The 18,728-nt window shown below is 46.2% G+C and overlaps 1 protein-coding gene across 1 annotated transcript in view; it reads left to right on the top strand.

Moving 5' to 3' along the window:
• LOC149337771 (uncharacterized) overlaps positions 1-10,519 on the top strand; it is a 29,328-nt gene extending 18,809 nt beyond the window's left edge. The window contains exons 3-4 of the mRNA XM_089554516.1: positions 7,512-7,793; positions 10,349-10,519. Of these exons, the coding sequence (XP_089410642.1) occupies positions 7,512-7,793; positions 10,349-10,519 (453 nt within the window). The remainder of the gene's footprint in view (positions 1-7,511; positions 7,794-10,348) is intronic.
• Positions 10,520-18,728: the final 8,209 nt, after the last annotated feature.

Here is an 18,728-nt window from a genome sequence, read left to right as displayed (position 1 = left end):
TCTGTGTTTTACCGCGGCCGATGATTTTGACATTGCTAAGAAAAATTTTGCCTCGAACAGCCCATTCCACCCCCGTCCAGTTCATTCCAATAAATTGGTATGGACTTACTTGATCCGTTCTCTACATCAGCCTCTGGAAACAAGGTAATCACAAGAGATTACCTGAAGCGCTACGCGTAAACGGGAGCTCTCCCCAGTGGCACCTCCATCGAGATCGCCAAATTCTTCGTTCATCACATTGTCTTGCGGGACGGCGCACCAGAGGCTCTGATTACAGACCGAGGGCCTGCCTTTTCCACTGAGCTCATGTAACTCATGTAACACATTCTAGTACTGATTCGCATAGGGCACCGCGGGACGATCCCGTACCACCCGCACACAAACGGACAAAAGGAACGTCTCAACAAGACATTTGCATACACACTGGCGACGTACGTAGACGATGTCTTACCTTATGTCACGTTCCCGCACAATACCGCCGTCCAAGAAACTAACAACATGACACCATTCTCTCTAGTTTAAGGACGCACGTTGGGGACACTCGACACTATGCTTCCCGATTTAGACGACCACATAAGTGTCGACAATGCCGCTTTTCTCCAACACGCCGGAAAAGCCCGCCAGCTAGCAAGGGTACGAATTCGAGATGAGCAAGGCCGGGATGCGCACCGCTACAACCTGCGCCGACAAGATGCCGAATTTCTGGAAGGCGATCTTGTCTGGGTTTGGTACCCGTTGTGATGCCTTGGTCTGAGCGAAAAACTCCTACGCCGTTATTTGGGTCCCTACAGAGGCCTTCGTCATGTCGCTGAACTCAACTATGAGGTTTTTCTTCACTAGACACCCGAACCCCGACTATGTGGTCCACCTCAAATATCGCCACGCCAAGACGCATTCACCTTGTGCCAGTGAAAGTATTCGTAGCATCGGGTCGATTGTTCCTGAACGGGGGCTAATGCCGCCAGTCCTGATGAGGACAACGAAGATGTCCGAGGAAGAAGTGCGCGGCTCGTGTTTTTCTTTCGGCCTTTCTTCTGAATGTTGCGGTCCCTAGTTTCTGAGGCTTCGTCCTTGACTCACCCGCGAGGAAATTTACCTACGTGACAATATATACACCGTGCCGAGAAGAGAGGATGATGCGAAAACAAGCAGTAAAAATACACAAGAGAGCAAGGCAACATTCATTGACATGCAAGCTACGCCAGCTGAATTTGACGGAGCGTGATAGATGAAGAGTTTACGCAGTATTCGTTTTATTCTTTAATCATAAGTGCTTCAAAAAGCTCCCTCTCCCTTTGGACACAGAATCTGTTTAGGAACTTGGAAGATTCATATAACGGACTACATTTGGGTTTGACACGTTCTTCGCAAACGAGGCAGTGATCATGGAAGTTATCTCGATTGAATTCTTTTATCTAGTTCGCATTCTAAGCCGATCATTCATGCAACTTCATGTATGACTAACACTGCAGAAAACGCATGGCGAGGGAATACAGAACACAACTTCACTGTAAATCGACATGCATGCTTCTGACACTTGCGCCTACAGTTTTCACTGGCATTCACTCGGCTGCGTAGGCCAGAAAGTTACTCAGGGGCCGAGAACACGCCTCCACTTCGACTTTCTGCACGGTTTTTTTTTAATGCTGTGGGAGAGCAGCTGTATATGCGGGATGATCGACAAAGGGGAAGGAAATGACGGAATGATTGCTCAGAAAATCAGGTGACGAAAATCACAAGACAGTTACTAAGGGGTAACGCGAATGTTTCAGCATTAGCTGTGGTGTGACGAAACAATTGGCTGTGGCTTAGCTAAGGTTAAGCCTCGATATCTCCAAGCGAAAAGCTGCGGCAAGGCGGAGGAGGAGCCGCGCGTGTGGTGAATGTGGTGCTGTCTTAGAAGGTTGCTTTAGAGACATGTACTGTGGCGTGCATTCCTCTCGGGTGTACACCAAGATATGAGAGACAGGCATTCGCTTTCCTTAAAAGCAATTTTCATTTCATTTCATTTTCCTTAAGGCCCTTACGGCACGGTTCTGGTATCCACCGAGATATGAGAGATGCAGGAGTCGTTTCCTTTTCTTAAAACGAATTCTCTTTTCATTGTCCTTTCCTTACGGCGCGGTTCGGGTGGCCACCGAGATATGCGAGGTTCCTCACGGACTGCTTGTCTTTTCTTTATTTTTATTTGTGCAGCGTGTGACGTCACTCCTCTCGGGTGTACACCAAGATATGAGAGACAGACATTCGCTTTCCTTAAAAGCAATTTTCATTTCATATCGTTTTCTTTAAGGCGCTTACAGCGCAGTTCTGATATCCACCGAGATATGAGAGAAGCAGGAGTCGTTTCCTTTTCTTAAAACGAATTCTCTTTTCATTTTCTTTTCCTTACGGCGCGGTTCGGGTGTCCACCGAGATATGAGGTTCCTCACGCACTGCTTGTCGTTTCTTTATTTTTTTATTCGTGCTGCGTGTGACGTCACTCCATTCGGGTGTACACCAACATATGAGACACAGGCATTTCCTTTCCTTAAAACCAATTTTCATTTCATTTCCTTAAGGCCCCTACGGCGCGGTTCAAGGTATCCACCGAGATATGAGAGAGACAGGCGTCGTTTCCTTTCCTTAAAACCAATTTTCTTTTGATGAAAGCGGCGCTGTCTCTTTCCAAAATGCTGCTGGTATCACGGTAGATACTTTTTTAGCCCTTTTACAATTTTATCTTAGTAGCACTTTTATCTCTTTTGACGAGCAACCTTACTTGCAAAAGAAAGGCATCTGCATCGGCTCTTGCATAGCCCCTATACCTTGCAACATCTTTTTATCATTTATCGATCGCTCTTTACACGATCGTTTTAACCATACTAACAATGACAAGGTCCTTAAAGTTTTCCGTTATGTGGACGACTTTTTAATTGTTTTAAACAAGCAACAGACTCAGTCGACTGAGACAATGGCGAATAGTATTTTAGATGATTTTAGAAAACTGGGTAAAGGGCTAACTTTTACTTTTGAACTACCTAATAACGGCATGCGTCAGTTTTGAGATTTAAAGCTAAAGTTTTTAGATGGACACGTTTGCTGGGATTATTCCCCTCGTGCTCAAAAGGGCCTCGACATATAATTCTGTCCACTTAAAGGTTGTGAAGAGGGGCATCGCAACCCTCTGCTTGGAGTCCTCCTTCCGGAAATCGTGCGTGCATGAGATGCATGCTAGTTTTAAACAATCAATTGGACAGGCTTTTTGAAGCCGGCTTCCCTGAGTCGGTCCTGCTCCCTGTGGCAGAAACGCTCCTGAAGAAGATGAAGGCTGGCGCTTGCAGAAATGAACCGGCGGGAAATGAGAGGCCTGTTGTGGTACCTTACATCCACAAAGTCACTCACGGCCTGAAGAAAGTGGCAAACCGGTTTAAAGTAGCGGTTGCATTCTCTGCCCCCCGCAAGCTTGCGCAGCTCAGCCGTCGCATAACTTGCGAAAGCCAAAAGATCGGCTGCCAGAAGAGGCATGGCCAGCGTTTCCTGAAGTGTGCCACCAACGCTGTCTACGAAATTCCGTTGTCCTGCGGAAAATACTATATTGGACAGACGGGGCGATGCGTGAATGACCGACTTAGGGAACACGCAAAGGATATTGAAAGTAATGAAGGCCAGCGAATTGTTGAGCACTGTAGGGCTTACAAAAATTGCAAACCACGGTTCTGCGAGGTGAGAATTTTGGGCAGAGGTAGACATCAGACGGCTCTAGAATTTCTAGAAGCCTTTCATATAAAAAAATGCGGATCTGAGCTGTGTTAGTGGCACTTCTGTTTTTCTGTATCTAGCTGAGCAAAAATTTTTGTCGCGCCTACTGTGAAAGATTGATGCATGGTATAGCTGGGTGCCTTGTGGTGGTGGTGAAAAACATTTATAGTGCAATAAATATTTACAGAGAGGTGATTGGGGTAGGCCCTATTGGCCCTATCCCCTAACAATACTAAGTGGAGCCCCTATTCCGGGGCCCCATTGGCAAGCAACGCCGCCCGCGTCCGGTGAACCAAGGCCTTTTGGGTCTTTAGGTCCTGACAGCCGAGCAGGGCCGCCTCCCAGTCCTCTCAGGTGGGGTTGGGGTTGGGGGGGATAGATGGGTTGGATTGACACGCCCAAACCATGTGGAAGGTGTCAGCCACCTCCCCACAGAACTGGCACGTGCCATCAAAGGATTCGTTGAAATGTTTAAGTACCGCCGGGCACAGTACAGTGTTAGTAAGAATTTTGATGAGGAGGCGCTCGTCAGCGCGATCCAGTCCCTTACAAGGGGCCGGGTAGTGCCGGTGCTCCTCCTTGTAGTAATCGGTGATGTGTTTGAATGTAAGGGCCAGATTGTAAGGGCCGTATACCACACCCTGTGGTGTGGGCCGGCAACGTCGACGTAATACACATGTTGTTCGTTACCATAGTATCGCGCCAACGCTTCCGCGCGCGCCTGGCGACGACCGCTATGGTCTTCTCTGGACATGTTGCGGGGAAGGGGTCGGACCCGGAGGGCGCGTCTCCAGGGTTCTGGCACTCTCTCCCTTTCCTCATTATGGTAGTCATTTTTGATGTGTAGCCGGTCCAAGAGGCGGTGACCGGACGTGGTCTGTGCAAGACGCGTGTATTGGTTGACTAAGTGGGCTTCTCGAAGCTCCCGGAATGTGTTTACCACGCCCAAGGCCAGAAGTCGCTGGTTGGACGTGGTGACCGGGAGGTCGAGAGCCCGCTTGATGACTTTCCGGTGGATGACCTCCAGTTGGTCATCATCATGTATGCGCAAGTGCGAGTAGGGGGTTGAGTAGAGGATTCTACTCGTCACGAAAGCATGGGCAAGCCGCTGTGCATCCTTGCTTCGTAATCCGCTCCGCTTGTTGGAGACCCGGCGGACCATGCGGCCCACCTGGTCTCCCACTGTGCGAAGTTTGGCTAGGGTAGTGTCGACCCTGCGTTGATGGTGTATGAAGAGACCAAGGACGCGGATCTCTTTGGACTCCCGGATCGGTCCCGAGGGGAGACTGATGCAAAGCGGAGTTGTGTCCCGAGTGGAGGGACGTATGTGCACAAATTCTGATTTAGATGGGGCGCACTGGAGTCCGCAGTAGGACGCGTAGTCGTCGACTAGGGTCGCCGCTGCTTGCAGGCAGGATTCCATGTGGCCCAGGTTACCTTGCGTGGCCCAGATTGTAATGTCATCCGCATAAAGAGCGTGATGTATCCCGGGCAAAGAAGACAATTTGGAGGGAAGATGAAGCATTGCCAAATTGAAGAGGAGGGGGTGCCTTGTACGCGTGCGCATGCGCTGGGAGGGCTATATATTTCGTATGCTGTCGCCTGATTAAAGAGTTGGAGTAAGCGCACGTGTTGTCGTCTTTCTTGTGTTGTGTTTCGTTGTTGCCCTAAAAATCCTTTATTATGTCTGGAAACCAACTAGCTCAGCAGTTAACCCTCTTAAATTTTCTTTTCATTTTTCTTCCCTTACGGCGCGGTTCGGGTGTCCACCGTGACGTCACGCAGTTCGCGCAGGCGCACCTATGGCTTTTTCTGACGACGGGGCGCCGCCTGCTAAACCGCTTACACATCCAACACGACTGCACTCCAGAGGAGGCGGAGCGTATCCCAGTACTGTGGCGCCATATTCTCTGGGTCCCCCCGCTCCCCCGTAACATCGACACCGACATGCACGTAAACAGGCGACAAGCGCGGGCTCGGGCTTTTGAGAGACAACACGGCTCCCGACCCGGTGTATATTATGTAGACGTAGCAGGCCCATCGCCCACGGGATTTTACACGGCCGCTGTGGTTCACCAAGAAATGCACGTTGATGGACTCTCTTTTCGAGCCCCGAATTCAATGCGAGCCGAGGAAGTAGCGATAGCGCTTGCTGCCGCCCACGCCAATTCGAGAATCATCATTACGGACTCCCGAAAAGCATGTGATCATTACTTGGCAGGGGAGATGTCCCCCTTAGCTGCTTGTATTCTAAGACGGACTGCCATTGATCCAATACCCAAAAGAATCATTTGGGCTCCTGGCCACCAGGGCTTACGAGGTAATGAGGCCGCTGACACGGCTGCCCGAGCGCTTACTCACCGGGCTCCTCATCCCAGCTCTTCTGGCTCGGAGACTAACCAGCCGCTGCTGCGATTCAAGGAAATTATAACGCATTATAGCGACATCCACCGCCTTTTCCCGGCCCCTGCAAAGTTGCTGAGTAAGACGGAGGAGCGATCTTTAACGCGCCTGCAGACAGGTACTCTACTCTGTCCTGCAATCTTAAAGCATTACGATCCTAACACGGATGGGCGATGCCCGCACTGTGGGGAGACCTGTGATATCTTCCACATGGTGTGGGCATGTACTCAAAATCCCCACCTCCCCCCTTCCCCTACCCCTTCCAGAGAGGCATGGGAGACTGCCCTCCTCAACTGCTCCTCGCTTGAGTCCCAAAGGGCTCTGGTGAAACGGGCGAGAGACGGGGCATTGTAATGCGGTGTCCCGGACTAGGGACGCCGACCATGTAGCGGGGCCACTGTGTGGCTCCCAAACTCTATTTCAGTAATTAAAAGTTTTCACCACCACCACCACGCTAGCCTCGGTGTTGACTAGCCTACTGAAGCTTTTCGGTTCAAAAAATTTCAGACATGGACATTTTTTTCCACATCAGCCAGCCTGAGGTGATTCCGCACTTTTTCAGGGGTGCATTGATACTCTGAAGGGAAGTGTTTCGAAAGATCGCTTAATGCAGGCACAGTTGACCTGCCAGTCTGTTCAGACACGCTGGTTAAAATGCACGAACATGAACCCCCGTTTTAACACGGCAACACGAGGCGTATGTGGAGGCTTAAGTTCTCGAAACTGGATTTGCCCCGAGAGGGCGCAGCAGGATGGGAATAGCCTTTAATGCCCATCCTTGACTGCCGGTGGGTTTCGAAAAAACCAAATGCCGCAATCGAGATGGACGCCGAAACCACGAAGCCACCTGTCCCCTCCCGCTCAGTCTCCCGCTTTCCCGATCCCTCCTCTCCCCTAAGATTGGAGAGCGGGATTTCCTTCTCTACGATTTGCCACCTGCCATCCGAGCCATACAGCGCTGCGGATGCGGCGCGAAACGGAGGTATGAGCTAATAAGAGCTAATAAACCGGAAAATAACCTCCACCACGGGGTTTCACCTTGCAACTAAAAGATTGAGAAGGACGGCGGGGTAGCCTGCGGAAGTGAATAGCGGTGTAGCCTAGCGTCAGAGATCTGCACCTTAAAAAGAGTACAATGACGCCACTGGGTTTGCGAGTCAAAACAGCAGTGGGTGGCGACATCTTTGTTTCGTTTTTCGACTTTTTCCAGCTGGCAAAGGATGCGTTTTATTTCTAGGTATCCTTTTCATCACTAGAACAGGGTGCTCTGTTGGTATTGGCAGACTTCTGTTTATGTTCAGTGTCTCTTTCGCAGTCTGTTTTCGCTGTACAAACGACTCATCTTGGTACGATACTGATGCGCACAGGAGCACATGTTCAACTTCCTGAAGTTCGCTCTCAAGGGGGAGACGGAGATTGAAGTGGCACTGTCCTCAACCTGCGTCTTCATGGTGTTCCGGATGAAGGAAGCCGTGAGCAGCCGCATAAGGTTCGGAGAAGGCTGCGTGGCCAACTACCCGCTGCCCTTTGAAGCTCATTGCATCAAGCAGCCGCCCAACGAGCAAGAGCATGGCGACAGCATGACGGCGGTGGCCTTCAGTGGGACAACGCTCTACAGCTTTGAGACGGCTGACACAGTGAAGAAGAAGGTAAGAAGCTACTTCATCGCGTGAGAGAAGGAAATACTTCATAAATACTTCATCGCGTGAGAGAAGGAAAAAGTGTCAGCACTTTCTTGCCGCGCCCTAGAACTTGGCGATGGCGATAGTTTTTGCGTGCTTTTGTAAAGCGATCCTTTCTTTCTGGGCACGAAATGACCATTTATGTCTCGCATAGACTGAAATGAAAAAAAAAAGCTTTAACTTCGGGAAAACAGCCCTATAGGCGCTTCGAAAAAACTGGGAAAATTGCGTGCACTACTGTGGATGCAGTGCCGCAGAGCTTTAGCGAAAAATTTGTTTAAGCACATGCCGAAGGAATTTGGCAAATAATTGTATATCTATCAATTCTACGTGCTGGGATTCGAAAACAAACAAGATGCAATTATTTCTAAGGGGAAGAGGAATGCAAATCAATCCTTCACACAGGTAAACAAAACCGCGCAGGAAGTTGCCGCCACATTATGGAAGTTCATTTCCTATTAATTTTCTGTTAACTTTACTAGTGCAATCTATTAAACCGCACCTATTTGTCTGTATACTTAGTAGTTACAAGGTTTCTGTAAACAATTTACCTATGCAGTAAAATACATGACACTTTTCTTCCGGTTATTATTCAGTACGCTCATCTAGTACAGACGCGCTGTTGCTGGTAATAAAGATACTTGCAGGAAAGGCGTGTATCTGATCTACTTTTGTACTCATTTTCCTACTAAACGACTGCATGCTCTCGCAACGTATACCAAGCCCTACGTAAAGCTGATACCATAGAAGCTGTTGCCATAGAAAACTGTAAGGAAGAAAAATGACCATTGTTGCGAATTTACCCAAAATGCACACACGCCGCGGATCACGATATTTTTAAAAACTTCTTCCCGGTCAATTTCATCAAAGAATTTCCAAGAGAGCATAAAAAAGAGGCATTGAAGCGAACGCAACTATTGCCGGAAAAATAAATTTTCTGTCCTTTTTGGGAATTTAAAATCTGCACCCCTCTTAAGTAGGGTATAAGCATATGACGCGATGAAGGTTTTTCGAACAGAGCTGATGTGAGCAGGCACTATAAGAATTCCTGCACAGGGTCACTTGAAGCAGAATGTGCCACCATTGATAATGAAGGATACACGCAAGAGGGTCTTGTTGGCAAAAGGCGACGGTGAGAATAACGGGCAGCCAGTCTTTCTAAGAACCGCGGCTTTAAAGGGCCGCACAACTAAAGGCATCTGCGACCAGGGGGTGCAGTAAATGGAAGACAAGCGTTTGACACAGCTGTACCCAAATAAGTTGGCTAATGCGAGAACATAATGCCACGAATAATGTTGAAGTTTAGGTCGGGTAGTGTGACATGGAGAAAAGATATGGAACAAAGCTAGACGAGCACAGATGACAAACAAAGAGGACGGAGAGCTTGAGTGTCTCCTATATTTTTCATCAGCGGCTGTCTACATTTGCGACATACGTTTCTTCGTATTGACACGGGAGGGCAGTCTAAAAGGGCAAACACAGATCTGAGATTAACGCAGAGCTTGGATTCCGGTCTTTCCAACCGTGTTTTCCAGACACCTGCTCGAATAACCCACATTTCTGACATCGCAGTACTGCGTAAGAGAGCTCAGTTTAGTGGTCGCAGCTGGCACAGGAGAGGGTTAATTGGAGAGGTGGAGAGGTATGGGAGAGGCCATTGCGATGCAGTGGGCGCAGTCAGGCTGATGATGATGAATAAATAAAATATCAGTTACCAACTTAATCTGCACGGCATGCCAGGTTACACATCTTCGCTATTATTAGACGTTTAAAACGCAAAATTTTAGTATTGCGCATAAAACACTAGAACAGGGTGTGCAATTAAGTTAGAGGGAACGTGTCTGTCCTCTGACAGCGTCCCGTTATGCTTCACGAAGTATTGCGCCTTTTTATTACACTTTGGCGCCATACTTCGAAAGCGCATGCGTGAGATGAGCGCCCGCGTCGGCCACTGGCTGTTCACGGTTAGTGCCGCATTACCTCCCATCATGAATGTCTTCGCACTTTCACCACGTGTCCACGCTTTGCTGTTTCCCACCTTGTACATGCGTCCCGGAGTTCAGTAATGTTCACTTTGATCCCTGCTTTGTTTTATGACACTTGGTTATAAGGACACTGCTGACTAATTTCATTTGTTCTGTATCGATAGCGTTCGAATCACAAAGATACCAGTCTCACCGAAAATAGAGCTTTTATGAGCTACAAGAAGTCAAAAGACGAAATACAGCACCAACTTCACCAGAAAATTTTGCGAGCAAAATGCATAAGTTGATAAAAATGTTCGGTCATTGGTACTAGAAGATACGCTACACAGCTATTAATTACAAAACAGTGCGACGTGACCTTTACGTAAGGTTGGCATAATTATTTTTTACTCCAACTTTCTGTGCTATAATTGTGTCCTTTCCAGCGAGACAAATGTCAGCGCAGCGAGAAAGAGCCAGGGAATTTTACTGAAGTTCTTCTCGGTGTTCTTTATACAAATGAGCCACCGCTGACAAATTTTGTTCTGTTTTATGCAGCTGCGCAGGTTCATCATGCCGCTCGATGACGTGGTGTTCAGGCGCGTAGGCTGGGCCTTCTTTGACTTGGCCTTCGAAACATACAAAGGCTGCGGTGGCCAGAGCTTCCCCCGACTGACTGCAGCCAAGGACATCATTGAGGAGAACCGCAACCGGAAGTTCAAAGCTTAAATGCATTGAATACATTTTGGAACAATTTGCCATTCAAACGGAGTTTTGTGGATTTTAATTATATAAGTAAAACGAGTTATACGATTCATCTCCAAATTTTTCTGCGTTAGGTAGCTTTACCCAGTAAACGCTGCCAAAGTCGGCTGGTAAAATTGTGAAATCCGGCCTCATAAGACTACGACCTGGTATTAAAAGCTAACAGCTGCCTTATCATGCGTATGTATTATCCTTGCCTACCATACAATCTCCGGTTCGATCTAACGCGATGATATAGGCCTGTACTAAAAGTGGCATGGTTTTGTTTACCCTACAGGTATTTTGCCATAGTGGTCTCCGGTTGGTCTCCTTTGCGGCGCAGAATATAGTGACACTTGTTGAAGGGAGATAGAGCCCTTTGGTTCATGACGAATTCGTCTTCGTCCGCTGGCAGAGCGTCGTGGTAACAATGTCTTACTTGGCGTTCCGCTTTCTGTGCGTCTGGTTTCATCCACACCATGAAGTTTTGGTGACTTAGTTTAGATTTGGAGGCTGGATCCTGATTACCCGTCGATACTACTCATGACTCAAGGTACCTTCAGCACGGATAGGAGACTAAGTGCCACATTGAATTCTGCTTCCTGAAATAATTGTCCCCAGACCGGTCAAAATTGGTCCCCACCTGTTTATGAAATTCTGTTCTCCAGGATAGCAACTCGCATCAGAAGATTGCTTAAGCTCTTTCCAGTCGATATCTTGTTCCCAAGCAGCAAAAGTAATCTCCTCAATGTTGGGAACGTGTTGGCAAAGGCCGCTCCTACAAAGGACCAGGGCCATGTTACCCCCGGCCGACCTCTCCTCCTTTCCTCTTATTAAAGTTCCTTTCTCTCTCTCTCGTCCCTTTTCAATAATGGGCCGATTACCTGTTCTGCTCGGGTTCATTTCGATTGGGCAAAAATATTCCCGTCGATAAACGCCGCTTTGTCGCAGAACGCAGTTCTTCTGGCTCTGCAGGTATCCGGCTCAGTAGCCGAGCTCCTTAAAGGTGCAGTGAAGAGGAATATGAACTCGTCTTTTTTCCGCGGGAACTCGATCTACACGTTCCGGGTATTCTTAGAAACCTCGATTTATTGCCCTGTGTGACCGATTTCCCTAATTGAATCGGATTAACGTCCGGCTCCCGCAATTTTTTTTGAATTCTCCGCGTACGGTGGGCGGAGTCGACCAACGCGTGGAGTGCCTCTCACCAGTTCCGTGCCGGCTTGCCGCTCTGCCCAACGTTACTAGTTACGTTGGCTCTGCTATCGGCGTTGTAACACGTAGTAATCCGTAGTAGCAAATAGTCCGCGCGTATTTTTATTTATGCGGGCTTATTTTGCGGCTTTATTATCTGCGAATGAAACCATTTATTCACGGAAACCTAAAAAAAAACAAAATAAAGCGAAAGCAAAGCCTCCACGGAGCTGGCTCAAAGGCACTCCACGCGTTTGTCGACTCCGCCCACCGTGCGGGGAGAATTAAAAAATAAAGGCAAGAGCCGGACGTTAATTCAATTTAATTAGGGAAATCGGCCACACAGGGCAATAAGCCGAAGTGTCTAAGGATGTTCGGAACCCAACTCAGCGTGTACCATTCCATGTCACCCCCTTGTATTTAAAATCAAGGTTTGCTGAATTGAATGGTTCAAGCTACATCCAAAAGCAAGGAATCTGCATAGGAACCTGCCTTACCCCCATGCTCTGCGATCCTTTTTCTTGCCATGCATGAGGGGCCTCTCACGAACCGCTTTGAATACTGACGCATTAAAAGAATTTTGCGCTTCGCAGACGATTTCTTGCTCCTTTTAGACTACGACAACCAAGCCCTTTTTCAGGAGGTGCCTCAATTTTTGAGTTTTTAATACACCCTAGCTCCACTCGAATTAACGCACCAAATGCCGAAAAATGATTACATGCTCTTCCTGGAGCTAAGAATCTTCTTTACGCCAATTCACTTGTGCTGGGCTTTTGAACCGAGCAGCATATTGGTCCTTTAAATTTCATATTTTGAGCTTGTGAGAAGGTTTGTATGGTTCATTGTCCCTTGGACACGAATGGTTTAAAATATGTTTATATTGAAATTGAAACCAGCGTAACATTACTAAAACGATCCCTCGGCCTTCAAACACTAGCAACTCGCCGTGTTATTTCCCGTCTATGCCTCTTTCACTCTTTCTTTTATCGCTCACCAAGACATTTGTTGCTGCAGCCACCCCCACGTACGTCATCCCGCCTAAACCACAGTAACCCAATCGCACGCATTAAAACCCGCACCTCCGCAATGAGCAGTTCATTTTTTTCCGACTCCATAGTGCTCTGGAATGGCCTTCCCGACAACATAACATGCTCCGATCGCCGCCTTTTCCGCGAGAAACTGGCTAATCACTTCTCATAAACATATTCATACTGCGACACCGAAGTGCCAACTGTTCCTTGTTTTCTTTTTGTATGTTTATTTCTTGCTTTTAGTTTGTATATTATTGTACTCTTTTTGTACCCCGTGTATTTTTCCCCTTTCTTTTTTTTTGTGTTCTCTGCCACTACCCTCCAACCTGTATGTACGCCCCCCCCCCCCCCTTATGTAATGCCTTCGGGCCTTTAAGGGACAAATAAATGAAATGAAATGAAATGTACTGTTGTCGTCCGATGTTGTGTGTCTAATGTTGTGTAAGGGCTTTTGTGTATCCGGAATAAAGCGGTGTTTTTAGAAGATTGGATTTGTTACTCGTCAAGCGAGACCACGGCTCGCGGACCCGTTCTTTAAAAGGCGGGGCCTTTAGTGCATAGCCGCTCCGCCTGTCTACATCTTGTACTAACATCACCTGAGGATACCATATCACACGTAATGCATATGCGCTGCCTGAGCGATCACGATATCTTGCATTTCACATTTGATTTATCGCATGCGCCATAATTAAAATGCTCCAAGACCATTAGCGACTATAATAAAGCTCATTGAGCAACCCTTAATAACTGTCCTCCTTTTTACATATATTCTTGGCAGTTTATTTCCAGCGCCCAATAGAAACTAAACTAGAGCATGCACCAAAATGAAGTTTCTTATCTTATTTATCGTCTCATCCCTCTTCGGCGTGTGTACTCCAATAGCCATGCTCCACGGTGTAATAGGTACTCAAAATGATTTCCTAACAGGAAGAAAATAATTTTTCGGACTTTGGGTATTGATTAAAAGCTGCCAGTTGCAAAGCATGCAAGACAGGTGATTCAGCATATTAACCAGCATTGAAATCTACTAAATCCACCATTTTTAAAGTATCCCTGCTGAACATGCTGAAGACAAGCCAAAAAGGCTTCTGGAGCATAATAAAACGTGGAAACAAAAATAAAGTGGCGTCATTGTGCCCACCGGCGAACCTGCTCCCGGCCACCCAGTGCTACTGTACTAAATGATACATTCGCTAAGTCGTTTCCTTCTTCGTCAAATGATTTCCAATGTTGCGATCTCCAACTGTAGCGATCATTTCGCGGTGGATTTCACTGTATTCAACTTGCAAGGCATCATACCGATTACCGATTTGAAACTAACATTTTGTACCAGAACTGAAGGTATCAGTTGTAAATTTATACAGAAGGCTAAAGAGTATAGCTCTATCAACATGAAATGCATATTCTCACATTCGCATCATCCTGGTGTACTACTGAACACTGCAAGACTGCTGGGGTCATACCAGTATATAAAGCCACATATAATCAGAATCAATCTAACTGTTGACCCACATATTTGAGATTAATAGTAGGCAAAATAATGGTACATGTATTTCACAGATCTTGATAACTTTCTGTAGGATAACAAATTCTTCGCTTTAACACTGCATGACTTTCGAAAGTTTTTCCCTTGTGACATTCAATTATTTTCCTTCACTTACGACTTTCACTTTTATTTGTACCCAGCTTTTCCATCTGACTGCATATTTCTTGACTTTGCTAAAGATTTCGGTTTTTTGGTTTATTGGGGTTTAACGTCCCAAAGCGACTCAGGCTATGAGGGACGCCGTAGTGAAGGGCTCCGGAAATTTCGACCACCTGGGGTTCTTTAACGTGCGCTGATATCGCACAGTACACGGGCCTCTAGAATTTCGCCTTCATCGAAATTCAGCCGCCGCAGCCGGGATCGAACCCGCGTCTTTCGGGCCAGCAGCCGAGCGCCGTAACCACTGAGCCATCGCGGCGGGGCGCTAAAGATTTCGATAAATTTTGCTCACTGCTATTACATGAACCAATTGTCCTGAACATTGACGCTGTAGTTGTTAAATGGATCCATGGATTTCGTTCTCGGGTTGAATTTGTCAGCATTAATTACGCTGATTCCTCTACTGTACCACTTGGTTCTGGGGTTCCTCAAAAGTTCCTCAATGGGATCCTGGATGTGTTGCACGAGCCGGCACCTGCTGAAACTGACTTCTGCTCCAGCATACCTTGGGATGCCATTTCGATCCAAGTCCCCGCGGCTCTCGCCGAATCGTCCACCCCATCAGCATCGATGGCAGCGGCTCCGCTCTACATAAAAGCCTGGAACCATCCCCACAATTTCAGTGGGCATGGGATCAATGCTGCGATGCAGTCAACAAAGAAGTTCTTCTCTGCCTGTTGCACGTTAGTCCTGCCTTCTTTAAACTTGCAAGCGATATTTTTCTTATTGTGCTTCCATGCCCACAAGTGCTTCTTGAATGTGCGTGAGAGTGTTTTGCTCTGTTCAAACTTTAGTTTTAAGGAGATGTAGAATTGAATACTGGACCTAATATTCGTGCGGCTGAAAAAAATAACTGTTAAAAGCTCATATCAATGCTATATTTGATCTGCTTCGTGCCCTCAAAGAACAGATTTCTAGTATTGAAGTTGGCCAGGGGCGCATTTTTGATTCAATTAAAAATTTGTCAACCAATCAGAACGAATTAAAAACAAAAATTACTGGGGTTTATGGCACACCAGATTCTGCACAAAATAAGCTTGAGGTGTTCGAATGATGTCAGAAGAAAATTGCCTGTCTGAGAAAAAAAAAACACTGGAAAGTATAATGAAGGAGACTCAGACACTCAATGCACGACTCAATGATCTAGGGGATAGATCAGCAGGGATTTCCTATTATTTTGCAGCATATTAGATTAACCGTCGCCGCCGCGGTGGCTCAGTGGTTATGGTGCTCGGCTGCTGACCCGAAAGACGTGGGTTCGATCCCGGCCGCGGCGGCTAGAATTTCTTTGGAGGAGAAATTCTAGAGGCCCGTGTACTGTGCGATGTCAGTGCACGTTAAAGAACCCCAAGTGGTCGAAATTTCCGGAGCCCTCCACTACGGCGTCTCTCATAGCCTTAGTCGCTTTGGGACGTTAAACCCCATAAACTAAACCAAACCATATAAGATTAACCAAATGAGTGATGGATGCAGTCCGAAGAAAAGGTAAAAAACGAAGTACACAATGAAATGTCAAGAAGACTTTGTGCGTGCTCACAGGATAAGGGCAAGCATTTCAGGAAAGCCGAGGCCCATAATAGACACGTTTTCCAGTTATAAAACGAAAGAAAATGTTTTCAACGCTAGGTCGAAATTGAATCAATTGCAGATCTTGGTTACTGAAGATTTCTATCCATCTACCCGGCATGCACGTAAAAATATTATCGAGTTTGTTAAAGAATCAGCTCCCAAAGGAAGGTTTAGCCTCCAGCATAATAAACCTATTTTGAACAGTACGTGCTATATGTACTGTTCAGCCACTGGTAGTGTCCGGGAGATAAATAGAGATAAATAAATAGTGTTGTCACGAGCAGTTCCGAATCTAGCCCTTCTACATAGCTTACCCACCGTGCGCATGAACTCACACGAACGCCCAAAGATATCTCGATTCTTTGTACTAACATACGTAGTGTCATCCGTAACCTCGTTTCTTTGTCTTGTGTATTTGAAACTGCGTAATCTGACATAATCGTGCTAACGGAAACTTTGCTGCACAGCTATGTACGCGACAACGAGCTCTTTTCATCGCAGAACTGCGCTTCAGGCCGTGGTGGCTGCGTATTAATAGCAGTGTCTGAATGCAGAGAATGTTTTCATGTGAATGTTGCCACATCTTTAGAAATTGTTTGGGTGCAGAAAGCAATCAACCATCTAAAGTTTATCATCTGTGCCTACAAGCACGCACCCTCAGCACCGATCGGATTCTGCAGCGATCTTCGTTTTAAATGCAGCGATCTTCTTTTTAAATGCAGATTCTGCAGCGTTTTAAATGCTGTCTATATCAGGCTTCCTAATCTACCAGTGTTCCTGTTTGGTGATTTCCATTTCCCTGATATTGACTGGTCCTGTTCTAGTATTGAAAGTAATGGGCAATTCGAGTCACCAAATTTTGGAATGCTTTTTTCTAATTTTTCGTTGGTCCAAGTAATTACAGACTTGACCAGGTTGGCATGCTACAGGTCCAGCATATTGGATCTTTTGCTAACCACTGCTCCCGATCTAGCTTCTAGCAAAAGGTATATGCCTGGAATGACTGACCATATGTTGCTGCACATTACATTAAACCTCCGAGAAGCTACAGCGCAAAACAAAAAGAAGACAATCTACAACTATTCTAAGTCTAATTTTTCCGCAACTAATCATGCTCTCGAAGTTTTCCTTGGCCGTTTTGTTGACACATTTTCAAAGCGATCGGTTAATGAGACTGTATGGTATTCAAAAATAAGGTTCTTGACCTAGTAGGACTACACATTCCTCGTAAGAATATGGTGACTAACAGGCACGCCCCATGGTACAACCAGACGCTGAAACGTCTCGCAAACAGAAAGAGAACGCTCTTCTCGAAAGAAAAATATTCCAAAAGGCTGGAGCTCTGGTCGGCCCTAAAGACAGCCGGCTGTATTTCTGAGAAAGCACTGAATGACGCGAAACAAATAGTTTTAAATGTAACACAGCCATCGATACTATAAAACCGTCCCCAGAATTCTGGAGCATTCTCAAGGAACCACACAACTCGGCAATATCACTCCTGGACTCAAAGTCCAAAATTGTGTCTACCAATGAGTGCGCCAACTTTCTAATTGAGACCTTCGCTGAGGCCTTTTCATACGACCCTAATTCCCCTCCTTCAATCTACAAAAGTTTTCTAAATTTCCGATGGATGCAACAATATTTCACTATGAAGGTTTGTTCAATGCGACAGACCGCTTAAAATTGTCTTTTTACTGTGGCCCAGAGAGCATCAGTAGCAAAGTGCTAAAAAGCACAAATTAATATTCCGGAATTGCATTATCCAAAATATTTCAACAGTCACATCTTCTTGGGATGTCCTGAGGAGTGGAAGATTGGCAGCATGGTTCCGCTTCATAAATCCGGTGATAAACACATGGCAACCAACTATCGGCCAATATCTTAACTTAATATATCTTAACAAAAATCATGGAAAACGTCCTCTTCTCTAACTTAGCAAGCTTTCTATTATCGATGGCATTTCTCTCTTCCTATCAGCATTGGTTTAGAAAACATTTCTCATGCGAAACTGAACTATTGGCGTTTACAAACGAGATTCATTAATTACTTGATGAGCGTTTTGAAATAGAATCCATATAACTGGATTTTATGCGAGCTTTTGATCGTGTGTCCAACAGGCTTCTTTATTTATTTATTTCAGTATACTGCAAGCCAGAGTTGGCCCAAGCTGGAGGGGCATACAACTAAAAAAAATTTCTAAAAGAGCATCAGCTACAACACCGCGAGTCAGTAAACAGGACACAAATCCAGGGTCACCAAACAAGGTACTAGGAGCCATACAATAAGTTCTTTAGCTCCTTCTCAAAATTCCTAGACTTACATAGACCCGAAGGAAGACCATTCCACTCCGCGACAGTGTTCGGAAAAAAACTGTTCTTAAACCCACTAGTTCGTGCGAAAATTGGTGCTAATGATTGCTCATGTACATGACGTGTTCTCCTAGTGCTCGCCAGCTTCACACAATCAGGAAGATCTGCCTTCAGATTTCCGGACATGTAATTATGAAGCAGTACTAGACGGGTAACTTTTCTTCTTATTGCCAAGAACTGTAAATTACTCTTTCGAATTAATGCAATTGGAGAGTCTATCCTATATTTCCCATAAATAAAACGAACTGCTTTTCGCTGAACACGCTCCATTTGAGCAATGTCTTTATTGTTATGCGGGTCCCACACTGCTGCCGCATATTCAAGTC

This window comes from Amblyomma mixtum, chromosome 7 (genome assembly GCF_055824585.1).
Source record: "Amblyomma mixtum isolate Tamu chromosome 7, ASM5582458v1, whole genome shotgun sequence".
Taxonomy (NCBI): domain Eukaryota; kingdom Metazoa; phylum Arthropoda; class Arachnida; order Ixodida; family Ixodidae; genus Amblyomma; species Amblyomma mixtum.
The sequence above is the reverse complement of the archived record's forward strand: the minus strand, read 5'-3'. Positions and strand labels throughout refer to the sequence as shown.